A 17,701-nucleotide genomic window follows, 5' to 3' on the forward strand; every position below is an offset into this window, starting at 1 on the left:
CAAAACTCAGCACAAGCATCATCTATTTCCTCTAGTTTTCAGTGTATTACACAAGATAATAATAATAAGACAGAACAAGTTTTGACCTCCAGAAAGCTAAGATTAGAAAAACAAAATGGGGGGGGGGGGTGTTAGGAGGTAGTGCATCGGGTTAAGCGCACATGGCACAAAGTGCAAGGACTGGCACAAGGATTCCGGTTCAAACCCTCCACTCCCACAAGCAGTAAAGCAGGTCTGCAAGTGTCTGTTTTTCTCTCCCTCTGTCTTCCCCTCCTCTCTCGATTTCTCTCTGTCCTATGCAACAACGACAGCAATAACAACAACAATAATAATAACAACAATGATAAAAAAGCAACAAGGGCAACAAAAAAAAGGGGAAACTAGCCTCCAGGAGCAGTGGATTCATAGTGCAGCAATAACCCTGGAGGTGAAGAAAAAAAAAAAAAAAGGAAATATTGAGTTGTTGGAAAAGTCATGACATAGTTTTGCATAAAATAACATAGGAAAAATACATCGTAACTTCTCTGACAGCCCTATAAATCAAAGCATTACATTAAAATAGGAGAGAAATGTCATAATGACAATTTTAAGTTACTAGTGCTCACCTTGGCAAATACTATCTGAAGTTCTTTATAAATTTAAAAACCAGTAAAATAGATATGATTTTTTTTATAACAAACCATTGAGAGCCAGGTAAAGTGGTTATGTTATCATGCACAAGGAGCCAGGTTCAACTCTTGAGGTCCCTACCTGCAGAGAAGCTTCATAAGCAGTGAAGCAGTGCTGCAGGTGTCTGTATTTCTCCTATCTTCCACCTCCCTCTCTATTTCTCTGCATCTTATCAAATTAAAGGAAAAAAACAAAACAAAACAAAACAAAACAAATATGGATCAGTGGAATCCTTATGTAGATATAAGCCCCAACAATAGCCCTGCTGGCAAAACAAACAAACAAATAAAACCAATAGTGAGATACTTGTGATTATTAGCCAATTGCAGAGCCTGAACTCATACCCAGGCAACCTGCTCTAGACTCCAGTTTATTTGCTCCTGCATTACACCATGACTTTCTCTGCAAGTGTTGGACATGCAAAGGAATCAACAATTTCTCTGACTGGAGGCTAAGGAAGGGCTCACAGAGGAATAGACATGAAAGATACTACTACAGGTGGTGATAGTAGAGAGGAGAATTCTAGACTGAAAGATTATTGTGAAAGAGTATATAGAAGAGAGGAAATGATTAAAAAGCCTTGAATTCTATAGGGACATAATGTGACCTGAAATGAGAGAGAGGGTTTACCATTAAATCACTTAATTTTCAAGGGAGACCTTGAAAATTAAGCAGAGGAAATAAAGCTTTGTTTTATGTTCTGTCACAACCTACTGAACATTTTGAAGGGGAGATACCATCTGACCTTTATTGTAAGATTCTGACTTTGGCAGTAGTATGTACAAGCACTTGCAGAACTATGAGATAGGAAAATATATTTGAAGGCTATAGTTCTCATTTGGAGAATGACTTATAATTTATGAAGGATGGAGGTCTCTGACTGACCTGTTGTTGACATGTGACAAAGATAAACCCCCAAGACCACAGACTAAGTGACTTATTCTTGGCTCAGTCTAATTCTGTAGTCCTAGCCTTTTGGATGAGCAAGGTCTTCCTAAGAATTGCAGCTCTGCCCTCAGCTACGTGTTTCACACTAACAGCTGTTCCTAGTTATACAGATGCTGTTCCTCTCCATTAAGGCAGCTTCCTTCATTCATATGTGAAGGACAAAGCCAGCAAGTCAAACAGACTACCTTGATAGATGGAGTCCTCGTGAATGCAGATGAAGATAATGAGTCAGTGCAGTACACAGTAATATCCTGGGACTTCTATCTCTGTGTCCTTAACATCTAATGTTGATTAGCAAAAAACAGTTCAATGACCATGTTTCAAATGAATGAAATGGAGTGATTCAGCATTTTTATAATGTGGCTCAGTCATTCAGAAATGCGCTCTCCACCAGATTCACTGTGAGTCCTGACACAAGATGAGCTACTAGCCTGGCTGTCAATAAAGCAGAGCCCCCCTGAGAATCAGCAGAGAAATGGGGCTTTGCTCAGCTAACACCCAATGACTGCTGCAGGGATCAGCATGCAACCTAGTTTAAAAGAGTTGTTAAACTCCTAGTTGTTAAAGAGTATTGGGGGAATACACTTTCCTTTAGGGAGAGATATGAACTGAGAAATGCCAAAGGCCTTCATGGAGGGAACCAGCATTCTTTGCCACAGACCTTTTGAGCTTAGCTTTCCCAGTTAGAGCTTTGAAATTCCATGGTGCACTACAGGTGCATTTATCTGTGCTAAGACACAGTGTCTGACACACTGTAAATATTCAGTGTATCATTGTGGAATGGGAATTAGTAGTTATGATAGTATCCTTAGTGTATACCGATCATCTCGCCATTTTTCTATACTTGAGCATAAGGAAGCCACCCCCTTTAAACGCCATTTATATCCCCTTTCCCTATTGGGTTGGGGGGCTTGTTATTATAAGAGAAATATTAGGCAATGTTAGTACTGACCATTACACTCTGAAAATCCCTGAGTAGTTAGGGACTTTGGCCATATTTATTTTTGAACACCCCAACCACTGGGTCTGCATATGGAAGTAGATTGAGAATGGAGGATGCATTTTCTTCCCTCTGATTTTAGAATTCTTTTTAAAATAGCCATTTACCAACAATATACTCCACAGATTACTAAGTAACATTTATCTTTTGAATATGTATCCTTTGCAGTTTAGGGCCAGAAGTAGCAATTTAACCAAATTTCAGTGGATGTATACCTGTAGATATTTGCATATTCAGTACTATATGAATCACATGGTCACACATTGATTTTGTATTTATCCTCAAAGGTGAGAATAAGGTCTAATTTTTCCAGTTCATTAATTAATGTTGTATTAATGATGAGTAAGTGGACAGATACAGTTTTTCCACATATAAAAATAACCAAATCAAGTCTTGCATTGATGTTCATCAATTTGTTTCTCTATTCATGTAATAATCATAGAGACATAAAGGTAAGAAAAGGTTTTTTATAAATAAATTTTATTAGATATAAACTCTTATTATGTTTGTAATATTTCAATGTATAAAGAGCACTGACTTAAGAGGCTTCAATTCAGAATTCATGTCACAGTTCTACGTAGGACATGTAATAATTTTTTCAGTGCCTGAAGGAAAATTCAGATATGTTATTCTGATTTCACAGGGCTGCTAAACTAATAAAAATAATGAGGGCATTAAAACTGTAATGGAGGAAGTAAGAATAATAATGAAAGCAAATAGCATAGCTTTGTGATATTCCAAAAATAACTTCCATTCCATGGATCACAATGTTCCATCTGAATAATAGAAAATTTCTACTTTATTATTGTCAGATTTTCTTTCTAACTTAAACGTTTGTGTGTGTGTGTGTGTGTGTGTGTGTGTGTGTGTGTGTGTGTGTGGTTTACCTTGTTTTATTTTTGTAACATTAGTTATTAATACATATTTCTTACATTTTATGAGGATAAAATACAAATTCCAATGTGAAAAATATTTGAAGAATTTAAGAACATTCACTAATAATAAAAAATCTTCAATGTTCTTAATCCTGCTAAGAGAAAAAGTTTAATTCTACAGTTGACTGGATTGGAACTTCATCTGGTTTAAAATTTGAGAATCATAACTATGCATAATTTAATTGCCTCTAGTGTGCTGAACTATGATTCCTAAATCTCCTAGAATCTAACTCTATCCTGATAAATTTCAGTGTAACAGAGTATGAGCACCAACAGTGTTTCAGGATCTCTGATAGGTAGGTCTGGTACAAAGTTAAAACCTCTTCTCTATTCTTGATGAAGTCATAGTCATTTGAAGAAAGATAAAAAAGTCAGCAGTTTTTTTTCAACAAGTTGGTAAGGGGTATGAATAGGAGTTCTGAGGAAGTTCAGAGGAGAAAGGTACTACTTCTGACTGGGGCAGATATGTCTAAAAGGAGGTGACACTTGATTTGGAGATTAACAAATGGAAAGAAATTGGGCAGGATAGTTGTGTAAGAGGATGAGAGAAAGGGGTAGATATGCAGAAATTATAATAATATAATGACCTGGGTGAATGTAAGAACACTTGATGTTGGTCATCCAAAGTGTCAATAGTTTTATGTGATTTGGAGCTTAGGGGGGTAGAATTTAACATGAGATAAGAGGAGAAAAGAGGAGGTGGTGAAATGAAACTATACTTGTTCAGAAGAGACTGTAATAAATTCCATGTAGCTAAATTGAGAATAAAGGTCTAAATCATGTTTCTTGTACATATTTTATTACAGTGTAAGATTGTCCACATTTCAGAAGTTGGAGTATAGAGAGAAAAACAAATGAATTTTTTTTTTATTTATAAAAAGGAAACACTGACAAAACCATAGGATAATAGGGGTACAACTTCACACAATTCCCACCACCAGAACTCCATATCCCATCCCTTCCCTTGATAGCTTTCCTATTCTTTAATCCTCTGGGAGTATGGACCCAAGGTCATTGTGGGATGCCGAAGGTAGAAGGTCTGGCTTCTGTAATTGCTTCCCCGCTGAACATGGGCGTTGACAAGTCGGTTCATACTCCCAGCTGTGAATAAGTAGATCGTGAAAATAGAGTTAGCAGTGGGCATTGGGAGAACCAAGGAAAGAGTATCTTTGAAGGACAACATGGTCTGGAGGGTGAAAGCTTGGCATAATTGGCTATCTGAGAAGTGTGTGAGCAGTGTGGGTCCTCCTCTGCAACATAGTTCTGATGGTTGCATACTCAAATCCCTGTACAATTAGTTATAGTGACAAGGGAAATTATTATTGCACCTCTTGGTGACAGTGATATATGAGGGGTGCTAATTCCTGGAGCACTCTTGCATAGGAAATAGAAATGAATAGGTGGGTTAGAGTCACATGAAAGCTACATGCACAGTGAAAAGAATAATTAGACGCTTGAGTGATGGAAACTGTAGTGTGTGCTCCTAAGGTTTGTGTTTTATGGCTGGGGTGTGTGGAGGTTACATTAAGTTCACAAGTAGCTAGATTGTTCATTTCATTTGTTAGTATTAAAGGAATAAGAGTACATTATTATTTTATGACCAGGGTAATTCATTCTACTCCCCCTGGATCTGTTTCTTTTCCTATAAAATGAAGGGGTTAGATTTGATCATCTTTAAAATCTCTTCCAGCTGTATATTTGGTGTTTAAATTAATTTACTTTAAAGTACTAGATAAATTTCATGGCACTGGCACTGGGATGTGAATGTGGTGTGAATGTATCAGTCTTAGCCAATCTCAAGAGACTTAAATATACCATTTAAAAAAAAGTACAGATGTATGTTTTCCCCTTACTTTCTAGATGGCTGAACACTTTAGGAATGCTGGCCAATCAGGGAATTGATGTTGTGATACGTCACTCATTTTTTGACCATGGATACAATCATCTCGTGGACCAGAATTTTAACCCATTACCAGTAAGTGTGCAATAAAGAATCCCAGCTCCATTTCTATGCCATTCAGTTCTTTTGATCATGCTTAGCTCCACATTGGTAGCATTTTTCTCCTCCTCCTCTTACCAGTTAGTTTTATAAATCAGACACAGAAGCATTGCTTGACCCATTTTTCAAATGTTTGAGTTATCAGCATACGCACACACACATGTGTACATATACACAAATATATTTTTGTATCATATATTTGCTTGCGATTTTTATTTTAACCAACTTTGTGCAGTTGAGATTCCACTTCTACTTATGGCTCATTTGAATTCTGCTTGAGAGTGAATTTTTCCAGATTGTTTGCTTTTAATGCTAATAGGAGACATTAGTTAACTTTAACTACAACATGTTGAAAGCAGATGGGATAGTGTTGACTAAGATCAGATACAGTAGGAACCCATCTCTTAAAGACTAGGTGAAGTGCATTTACAGTTAGATGCCAATCAGTATGACAATAAAGAGCCCTGCTCTAAGCACAGTTCCTTTAGGAAAACAAAGAAAAGGGGCACCAAAGCAGAGTGGCAAGAGCAGACATCTCTGTAGCTATATTTCCCAAAGACATCCCAGTCCAGAAAAGCTGCACTTAACAGAAACATGGCATGTGTTATCCTTTTCACAGATAAAATGTTCATGGGTGAAAGTTCAGATTCTTCTCATTATCACATACAGTGTCAGAGCTGGCATTCCCTTTGGAGATGGCCCAATTCCACTACATAGAAGAGAAGGACTGGTTGGTAGGGTAGAGAGAGGGGTGCGAGCAGAGCCATCCATAGTCCCTGTTTTCTGTTCCCTGGTTTGGTGCTCTTCTTGGAGACTTATTGCTACCCTGAGTTCACATTTAACAAGTCCAGCTGGAACCTGTGAACTGTCCTGCCTTTTGTCCCTCTGTCTATTTCATTCTCCCATCTCTTTCATCCCCCACTCAAAACATGAACAGGTCTCCGGACCCAGAAAAGAGACACCCAACAGCACCATTACCACACCCTCAAAAGAACTCCTCTTGATTAGAGCATTAAGTAATTACTATATCACTGATTGAAGATGACTCCAATTAGATCACATATATTAAACTGACAAACATGATTGCTTTCATTCACATGTGGAAATGTATTCTCAGGTGTTGGGAGCAGGTTTATGGAGTGTAGGGCTGGAGAGGGAGTCTAATGTTTAGAAATATAGGGGTTATATTTGTTTTGAGTTTGTAAACTTGTAGAGATAAAACAAATAATAATTAGAAAAACATTTATAAAATATAAGCATTAAATAGATATAATTCACATAAGATATATACTTATTGGGGCTGGAGTGCTAGCTCATTGGGTAGGGTACATGCCTTGCTAAGGACATAGCCTAATCTAATCTCAAGCCCTAGCACCACATGGAAGGTACATGGGTCCAGGGAAAACTCTGGTGCCGTGGTCTGCCTCGCCTCGCCTCGCCTCGCCTCGCCTCGCCTCGCCTCGCCTCGCCTCGCCTCGCCTCGCCTCGCCTCGCCTCGCCTCGCCTCTCCTCTCCTCTCCTCTCCTCTCCTCTCCTCTCCTCTCCTCTCCTCTCCTCTCCTCTCCCCTCCCCTCCCCTCCCCTCCCTTCCCCTTCCTCTCTCTCTCTCTCTCTCTCTCTCTCTTTCTCTCCCTTCCTCCATCCCTCCATCCTTCTTTATGTGAATGATAAAGCCATCCAAGCTGTGGTAAATTGTGTATGCAAAAGGTCCTGAGTGCACAAAATTAAATAAGTAAGTATGCTTATTGACCATCACCCCAGTAAGAATGGAGGAAGGAGACTAATAATAGATAAATGGATGGATAAATAAATAATAGCAAACTAAAACAGACAGTGAAGGATGTTTTAAATTTGTGTACCAGAAAGGTTTCTCTAAGACGGTGCTATGCAAAGCAAGATCCAAAGGCACCAGTTATACAGAATTTATAGAACTTCTGGGTATGGGCGAGAGCTAGCATAAGGACTCTAAGGTAGGAACAGCATTGGTATGTTTGAGAAAACACTAGAACATGATAATGATGGGCCCTGGCAGGGAAAGCAGAGACATCATGATGGGGCCATAGCACTTAGAACTTTGTAGGACAAAATAGTTCAATGAAAGTGATATGAGCACTTATTGAAGGGTTTTATAAAAGAAAGTAGCATGATCTAAGTTGCATTTCTTAAATGTCACCTTGGTATTATTAACACAGTAACAAATTAGTTATATTATAAAAATATGGATAATCTTTAATAATTTACAGGCTTCTTCATATATGACATATCAGTAAGACTCCAAATAATGCCCTTCCCTCTATTCTTCCTTTTCCTTTCTTTCCTTCAATCATTTAAATATAACTACTCCCTTGATAGTGTGTTATTTTCTGAGTAGTATTCCTGACAGTGTACTACTGTGGTGAACCAAAACTACAAGATTCCTAAAGTACTGAGTCTTATTATCTAGTGACTCACACTGAAAAATAAAGAATTATATATGTTAAATGCACCTTGCTCTGAAGAAACCTGGTAAGAAAAGTAAAGCTATCCTTTGCAGAAGAGAAACTAGAATTCTGTAAAATTGTGTGGCTTATTCAAAGTCAGAAACATGGACCAGAGAGGTATCTCATTAAGTAGGGCACATGACTTGCCATGTGTAACCAGGTTCATGCCCAGATACCAATAGGGGGTGCTGTGGCACTGGGGAAATCCCTGTGGTGTCTCTCCCTCTCTGTGTCAATCTCTCTATCTGAAAGAAAGAAGCCTTGGGACTGGTGAAATAACATGTTTCAAAGCACCACCCCCCCCACCAAAAAAAAGTATGAAAAAAAGAGAGAAAAACCAGTCAGATATATTAGTTCTCAATTCTATTTTCTTTTCTCTATTTCACACTATTTCTTACACTACTTTTGTTGGTGTCTGTGTTGTGGTCTGAGACCAGTATTTGGCCCAGAAGTGGGTCTAGAGATGGAATTGAGGAATTAATAAGAAAACCAGGGGGTGGGGAGTCGGGCTGTAGCGCAGCGGGTTAAGCGCAGGTGGCGCAAAGCACAAGGACCGGCATAAGGATCCCGGTTCGAACCCCGGCTCCCCACCTGCAGGGGAGTCGCTTCACAGGCGGTGAAGCAGGTCTGCAGGTGTCTGTCTTTCTCTCCCCCTCTCTGTCTTCCCCTCCTCTCTCCATTTCTCTCTGTCCTATCCAACAATGATGACAACAACAATAATAACTACAAAAATAAAACAAGGGCAACAAAAGGGAATAAATAAATAAAATAAAATATTTAAAAATAAAAAAATAAAAAAAAAAAGAAAGAAAACCAGGGGGTGGGTAGTAGCACACCAGGCTAAGTGCACATAGTGCAAAGCACAAGGACTGGTTCGAGCCCCTGGAACCCCACCTGCAGGAGGGTTGCTTCACAGGCAATGAAGCAGGTCTGCAGGTGTCTATCTTCCCCTCCTCTCTGTCCTATCCAACAACAACAGCATAACAGCAACAACAACAATGGAAAAAAAGATGGCCTTCAGGAGCAGTGAATTCATATTGCAGGCACCGAGCCCCAGCGATAACCCTACTGTAGGCAAAAATAAATTAAAAAAATAGAAGAAGAAGGGCTTGATTAGCAGAATTAGACCGACCTGCACTGCTGATCCATTCTCTGTGTACTGCTGCAAGACTGTGCACAGGCTAAAGATACCAGTTTTCATGGCTTCATCTTTCCTAAGTGAAGTTGCCACAGGCAGTGTCCCTTATAAATCAGATGCACGAGACCCTGAATGATATGTGATGTCAGGAGAGCTCACAGAAGTTCATAGGAAATTGAAACATATCCTATTGATTTAGTACAGTGTCTCAAATAAACTGGACAGCTGTATTTCTAGAATCACCAAGTTCCAATAAAGAAATTGGAAACTGTATGTAAAAGCACTTAAAAGGTAGTATAGTAGGCTTTCTTCTTCTTTCTCCTCCTCCTTCTTATTTTTCTTTGCACTAATAAATTCTGCACCTTATAAGTAGAGAACTTGGCAGTTGGAGGAGTATGTCCTAATTCTCCCTTGGAAAGAATTTACAAGGCTGGATCAGGGTACCAATCTGATAGACTTTGTCAGTAAGCTTCCAGATGTGCAGTAGAGACAGACCTAGGAGTCATACTGGTTGCCACTTCAGAGAGTTATGCAGTTGATAAGCAAACACTGCCAATAAAAACTTGTGGATTTTACACTGTGATTAAATCTTCAAGAGAGTTTATTAAGAGCTTGGGGGAATTAGTGAGCTGTGTTTTGGTTGTCTCCCAGAAAAAAACAGCATTTTATATTCCAGTTTCTTTAAACCCAGATTAGTGTACTGCAGGGAAAGGTCGTATTAACAAACACTGTTTTGTTTTTGTTAGTGCTTTTGGATAAATTCAGAAAAAGTGAGATCTTGGCTGAGTGACTTACTCCTAAGCCCACATTCATTCTTACCACTCCATGCTCTCTGTCCACTGTGATCTCAGTTTGTAGGATTCCAGTTCAGTTCTCACAAGCCCTTTCAAGCTAAGTCATGGCAGTCTAAGGCAAGAGAAAATGTAAGGGTGGCCCTTTAACAAATTTGGCTTTAGAAAAGATAATTTTTGAGTACATCCTATAGTCTTTATGGTTCCTCTAGAAAAGTTCCAGCCCTCCTCCGGTGCTAAGATTTTTTTCTTCGCCTGGGAAGAGGAGAACATTTAGTTCAGCAGTACTTTATCACTCCACTCCCATCCCTCTTCCTGACCTCCTCTGCCATTGGGAAAGAGGGGATATGTGAGTCTCCACAGTCGGCCAGCCATCCATGGACTCCCTTGGGAGAGAGTGATGTTTGTTGAGAAGAGATCTGCACATTCAGTGGACATAGTCCAGACCCCACCAGCCATGGGCATTTCTCCTAAGAGAGGGTTTTGGAATTTTGGCTTGCTATTTTTCTTAAAAGCTTGATTTACAGAGCTTTCATGGAAAGGAATGGTGAATTACTAATCACATCTTCTTAACTCCCACGCCAGCCTAGTAAATAATTCAGTTAAAAAAGCAGTGACACATCACATGTGTGCTGCTCTGGACTAGGTATTCTGAGGACATACAGACAAATAAGATGTGGTTCCCTAGTAAGTGCTTGTGCTGGGGGACTATAGTTTAATCTTTTATTTACATTAAAAAATAATCTAGTTCATATAACATTATCCTTTCATTTTTAATATTTTATTTATTTATTATATAGAGATGAAAATTGAGAAAGGAGAGTTAGAGAGTAGAGAGACACCTGCAGCACTACTTCACCACTTTGAAGCTTTCCCTCTGCATATCGGGACCAGGGGCTTGAACCCGGATCCTTATGCATGCCAATATATGCATTCCTCCATGTTCACCACAGCTTCCATCCCACCCCTAGACTACCTTTTATATGCTTCATGTATAGTAAAGATATTTATATTTCAGCATATTGAAAAATTTCAGCATTATTTTTCACCAACTGTCCCTGAAGAATAAGAAGAGACACTCAACACAGTCTCAGTCTTGCTGTGTACTTTATTCTGGAATATAGTCACTTGTCATGAGCTAGATTACAACTCACTAGTCTTTGGTGGGGCTGAACCTATCTATGGCTATGTTTTCCATAATAACTTGCTCAAAGTCAGGCTACCACAGTTCTTATGAGTTCTAATGGCACTGTTGGTTAGCCCATCATATTCATGAGACTCTAAATGCCCCATTATTGTTTCCCTTTGAAATGTTACTATCTCTTATGCACTGAACAACTGTGCTGTGAATACAAGATCAGCTTAAGCCTGTCCTGAGGAAGAGTATCTAATCATGGGCCATGCCTCATAGGTGCTGCATTGATGCACAGTGTCTCCTTGCAAGAACACCTAATCAGAAAGCCTTAGAGGGAGCAGCAGGGACCTGAGACTGTGACAGATTTGTTAGTTATGGTCTTAGCTCTGCCATTACTTAGATGTGTATCTTTGGGTTCCAGCTTTCTCATTATTTAAATTGCAGTAAAAATGTCTTCTGTGTATACCTCCAAAACTTACAGTTAGAACTTTGAGAAAATTAAGTGTGATAGTAGGATCCCAATTTTATATATACACGTGAACTCAGAAAAGTACTGGAAAGAATTACATGGAAAAGTTAAAAATTGGTTTACATTGTGTGGATAGTGAAGTTATATGTTTCTTTATTTTTTTGTGGATTTTTGTATGCATACATCAGAATTATTTATTTTTGTGATCATTTTCAAAGAAAATATATTTAGAAAAATTAAGTGACTTGACAAGTTAAGAAAATATTTTTCTTTTCTTTTCATATTTATTTATTTCCCTTTTGTTACCCTTGTTGTTTTTATTGTTGTTGTAGTTATTGTTATTATTGATGTCATTGTTGTTGGATAGGAAAGAGAGAAATGGAGAGAGGAGGGGAAGACAGAGATGGGGAGAGAAAGACATCTGCAGACCTGCCTGTGAAGCAACTCCCCTGCAGGTGGGGAGCCAGGGGCTCGAACCAGGATTCTTATGCCATTCTTTGTGTTTTGCGCCATGTGCACTTAACCTGCTTATGCTACTGCCCAACCCTCAAGAAAATATTTCTAAGGGGCCAGGCTGTGGCTAAGTGCACATGCTACAATATTTAAGGACCTGGATTCAAGTCCCCAGTCCCCACCTGAAGGAGAGAAGCTTCACAAGCAGTGAAACAGTACCGTGGCTCTCTCTCTGTCCCTATCTTTGCCATCCCTCTCAATTTCTCTCTGTCTCTATATAATGCACATAAATAAGATATTTTTAAAAAAATATCCTATTATACTGTAACTCATGTATCATAGTTCTTTCCTATACACTGATTACACTCAGTGTGGCTGGGAGATAGTTAAAACAGCTGGAACTGTGGCAGAAGCATTACAGCTGGACAGAAGCGAAATAGAAGCCAGTCTGGGCAGGGAGGACATGGGATCTCCAGGATGGAAGAAACAATGCCTTATAGAACTTAGAGTTGTGTGCAAAAAGATAAAGGTACTATTATTATTTTTTCAGAGTCATGGTGGATGGATTGTGCAAAAATTACTTTAGGGAATCTTTTCCTACTGCTGTTCATTGGCCACACAGGGTGTATGAAAACTAAAGAATTTCAAAGCTGCAGATCTGGGGGTGGCGAGGCAGAGGAGGCACAAAACCTAGCCAAATCAACCTGTGGCCTGTTTCTTGGTGTAGCTTCCCTTCTCTTTCTTTTCTTTCCCGTGGGAGCCATCAGGAAGATGAAAGAAGCAGAGTGGACCTGTTTAAGTTTAGCTGTGATGTGAAACCTAATCATGTCATTAGAGGCCTTGACAAAGACTTCTCCGTGTGCAGCCTTCCTTTGTGGGAAGCTGCAGCTGCTGAGAGAAGGGCACCCTCAGCTGCAGGATCAATCAGTGGGACTCAGGCCGGCCTCATGTCAGTGCCCTTAGCCTGGGATGTGTGCCCACCAGGGATGACTTGCTTCTTTCCCCCTCTGCACCTCTACACTGGGACTACTCGGATCAGAGCCTGTGTCTGTTGCATTTGATCAAGCATGCACCTAACATTTTTCATATAGAAGCTCCTCTGATATATATATATATATTTATAACTAACCCTCATTTGTTGCTATTTACCATTCTGAATGTTGGACATTGGTTTGTCAACAATGCATATTAGGAACTGCAGTAGCTTGTTGTGGAGAAGCTGATTCAGGACACTGTACATGACATCAAGAGATGCAGGTTCAAGTGCTGTATCACCATTTCCAAGTGACTAAGTCTTTGTTTCCTGCTCTGCACAATGGAGCTAACTGCTTTATTTGAGAGAGTGGGAGCTATCTGACTGTAATAGTAGAAGTATTGATTTTGGAATTAGCTGATCAGAGTTTCAAACCCATCTCAACCATTTACTAGCTTTGTGTCCCCAAACAGACAACTAAGCTTCGATATGCATCAAATTTGCCTTGTGAATTGGAGACAATAATAGCCAATTGCACAGGGTTGTTAGAACAAATTGAATGGGCCATTGCATATGTAGTTTATATTACGTAGTAAATATTCAGTGTTAACTGCTATTATGATTTGTCAAGCCACTTTTTAATGTGAAATTCTATAAGTCACCATTATAATTACTACTGATAACTGTGGTGAGATGATATGCATTTGTAACAGCTATCCAGAAATCAATTCAAGTAATTTTAAATAAAATATGAAAGTAGATTTTTTAAATTTTAAATTTTTATTATCTTTATTTATAGGAGAGAAACAGCCAGAAATGGAGAAGGAAGGGTGTGATAGAAAGGGAGAAAGACAACACTGATTCACCACTTGCAAAGCTTTCCCCCTATAGATGGGGACTGGAGGCTCGAACCCAGGCTCGTATGCATTGTAACATGTGTGCTACAACCCAGCCTAAAAATCTAAAAATATATTTTATTACTTTATTTATTTATTATTAGTATAATAATGATCGACAAGTCCATAGGATAAGAGGGATACAATTCTACACAATTCCCATCACCAGAGTTCCATATCCCATACCCTCCATTGGAAGCTTTTCTATTATTTATCCCTCTGGGAGCATGCACCCAGGATCATTATGGGGTACAGAAGGTGGAAGGTCTAGCTTCTGTAATTGCTTCTTAGCTGAACATGATCATTGGCAGTCTCTATCTTCCCTAGTGGGGTAAGGCTCTAGAGAAGTGGGCTTCCAGGACACATTGGTGAGGTTGTCTGCCCAAAGAAGTCAGGTTGGCATCATGGTTGGCATCTGCAACTCGGTGGCTTAAAAGCATTAAGATATAAAGCAGATCAAATTGTTTAATAATCAGGAACCTAAAGGAAAAAATATAGCAGATGAAATTCAAGGTCTTCATTTTGGAAAAGGCTAGTAGGTCCAGGAAAGTAGATTTTTAATAAAAAAAAAAATTCTGAAACACTAGAAACAGGAGAAGGAGGAGGAGGAGGAGGAGGGATCTGTGAATCCTGCATTTGAGAGGAATTGACTACAAATTGTTAAAGGCAAACTAAAAATCACATTTTATTTTCCTCTAGAGAAATTGTTGACAGCCGTTCCCAGTGTGGGCAATTAGGGCAATAACCACACTGCAATACCAGCTCTAACACCTTCATTTGGTATTTATAAATGACTCAATAAGCCCTGGAAACCATGATATGTCACATCAAAGTGCTAATGACAGCACATTATGTGAATCATTGAGAAGCAACAATTGAAAATTTCACTCTGCCATCAACATTTATATTGTTCCCAGATTGCGATACAGAGGGAATACAACTACAGAAAATTGTGTGGCAACCTAAATAAACTAGGAAGAAGAAGTAGTTATAGCCTCATTGCATTTGAGCCTAGGAGCAGAGTATGCATGCCAGCCTCAGAGCAACTTCAGATGATGGAAGGACAAGGACAACCCAAAAGTGAGATTAGCTGAATTTCATCTAACCTCATGAGTTTCACACTAGAAAATTATCTAAAATTATCTTATAAAGAGGGAGGCAAGGGAGGAAGGAAATGAAGAAATGGAATGCTCTTTGGTGGGATGGAATGGTTTTTTGTGAGTGCCACAATATGACAAATTTATCATTATTTCATTTTAAGTAGTATGTTTACTAAGCACACTTATGTCTGGATATGGTGGTTTGGTTATACCAGATATGCCTTTAACAGAAGGGACCATGAAAGCCAATAGTAATACATTATGATTTTTCTTAGAGATTTTTTTTATTAAATTATCTTTATTTTGATAAAGACAGCCAGAAATTGAGAGGAAGGGGGAGAGAGAGACACACACACACCTACAACACTGCTTCATCACTTGTAAAGCTTTTCTTCTGAAGATGGGGAGGGGGGCCTGCTCCAGGTCCTTGAGCACTGTAACATCTGTGCCTTATTATTTACTTATTTGTTTATTATTGGATAAAGACACAGAAAAAATTGAGATGGGAGGGGGAAATAGAGAGGGAGAGAGACAGAAAGATGCCTACAGTTCTTGCTTCATCACTCATGAAGCTTTTATCCCTATAGTTGGGAACCAGAGGCTTGAGACTGCATCCTTGTGCACTGTAATATCTGCAATTAACGAGGTAAGCCACTGCCTGGCCCCTACGTTCTGATTTTCTAACTTAGCATTCTTATTGTGACTGTATGATTTTTTTTATTATTTGTTTAAATATAAGGCATCTTCTAACATAAATGAACAAGTAGTTAATAGGAAGCTATTTTAATTATAACTGCTTATTTCATCATGATTCAGTTCTAAGTATTGAAATGATAAGCAAGGTCACACATTGTCTTAAATTGATTTAATAATGATCAACAGGATCATAGGATAAGAGTGGTACAATTCTACACAATTCCCACCACCAGAATTCCACATCCACTCCATTGGAAGCTTTCCTATTCTTTATCCCTCTGGGAGCATGGACCCATGGTCATTATAGGGTGCAGAAGGCGGAAGGTCTGGCCTCTGTAATTGCTTCTCCAGTGGACATGGGCATTGACAGGTCAATCTATACCCCCTGCGGGTCTATATCTTTCCCTAGTGGGGCTTTGGAGAGGTGAGGTTCCAGGATACATTGGTGAGGTCTCATCTGCCCAGTGAAGTCAGGTTGGCATCATGGCATCTGTAACTTGGAGGCTGAAAAGCATTAAGATATAAAGCAGAACAAATTGTTCAATCATCAGGAACCTAAAGGTAAGAATAGAGCAGATGAGATTTGGAGTCTTCATTTTGGAAAAAGCTAGCAAGTCTATTTTAGGTATATTCCAAGGGGCCAATGACTTCACTAATTTTTGCCTAGGCCCAACAGCTAGTATGCAGGTGGGCTCAAGTTATTGTCTGGGGAGATGGTCTTAAAGTTGGAAATGGGACTAGACAGCTGGATCAGGAAGAGAGTAGCTCCAAAATATGGGAAAAGTATATAAATACTGTAAACTCCATCGATCTGACCTGGAGCCCATATTCAGCACAGGAGCCTGTGTAACCTCTGCATCCCTCTAAGTCTGAGCTCACATTCCATGCTCATAGCCAGGAACATTCTAGGCTGCACTCATTTCAGGACCAGTGACAGAGTATGTTGACCCAGCCTTCCTTCAGAGAGTGGGGCAGTCCTTACCATTGCTGTTCCACATTGAGGACAAGAGAACACATAGTTTTGATTCTAACAGAACTTTATGTGAGCAGACCTGCCAACCATTCCCAGATTCACTCCCCATGGCATCACAATTATTTCTTCATTAAAATACTGATTCTCCAGCATAGCTGTACATTGTACTCACCTAAGAGAGGGGGAGGATTTTAATAAATTACATGATTCTGACAAACCACCTCCAATGGTTCTGATTCAGTTGGTCTTCGGGCAGTCCATGTATGGACAGTTTTTAAAGGTTCCCAAGTGATTTATTTATGTTTTTATTTTTGATTAGCATTGTTATTTTTCTTACAAAAGTATATATCAGGAGTATTTTCATTCTTTCTTTAATTTAATGAGAGAGATATGGGGCAGGTAACAAGGGGCGGGGGAGAGAGACTCCGACGTGAGCACTGCTCAGCTCTGGCTGGGTGAAGAAGGTGAAATCACCATTTAAAATAGTTGAGTAGTATTCTATTGTGTATATAGACCAAAACTTACTCAGCCACTCGTCTGTTGTTGTTGTTGTTGGAAACTTGGGTTACTTCCAGGTTTTGGCTATTACAAATCGTGCTGCTATGAACATAGGTATAAACAAATCTTTTTGGATGGTTGTGTTTGGTTCTTTTGGATACATCCCCAGGAAAAGAACTGCAGGGTCATAGGGTAGGTCCACTTATAACTTTGTGAGAGTTCACCAGAGTGCTCTCCTCAGGGCTTGGGGCAATTTACATTCCTACCAGCAGTGCAGGACAGTTCCTTAGACCTCACAACCTCTCCAGCACTTGTTGCTGCTACCTTTTCTGATGTATGACATTCTCATAGGAGTGAAGTGGTATATCATCCTTGTCTTCATTTAAATTTCTCTGACAACCAATGACTTGGAGAATTTTTTCATATTTGTTGGCCTTTTGAATCTCTTCTATGAAGAATATCCTGTTCATATCCTCTCCCCATTTTTGGATGGGGTTGTTTCTTTTCTTGTTGCTGAGTTTGGCAAGCTTTTTATATATTTTGTTTTTT

At 39.2% G+C, this 17,701-nt stretch overlaps 1 protein-coding gene across 2 annotated transcripts in view; it reads left to right on the forward strand.

Annotated features, from left to right (window-relative positions):
• HPSE2 (heparanase 2 (inactive)) overlaps positions 1-17,701 on the forward strand; it is a 707,067-nt gene that overhangs the window by 536,000 nt on the left and 153,366 nt on the right. For both annotated transcript variants that reach the window (XM_060171512.1, XM_060171513.1), the window contains one exon: positions 5,413-5,527. In XM_060171512.1, the coding sequence (XP_060027495.1) occupies positions 5,413-5,527 (115 nt within the window). The remainder of the gene's footprint in view (positions 1-5,412; positions 5,528-17,701) is intronic.

The sequence above is a fragment of the Erinaceus europaeus genome, chromosome 14 (assembly GCF_950295315.1).
Source record: "Erinaceus europaeus chromosome 14, mEriEur2.1, whole genome shotgun sequence".
NCBI lineage: Eukaryota > Metazoa > Chordata > Mammalia > Eulipotyphla > Erinaceidae > Erinaceus > Erinaceus europaeus.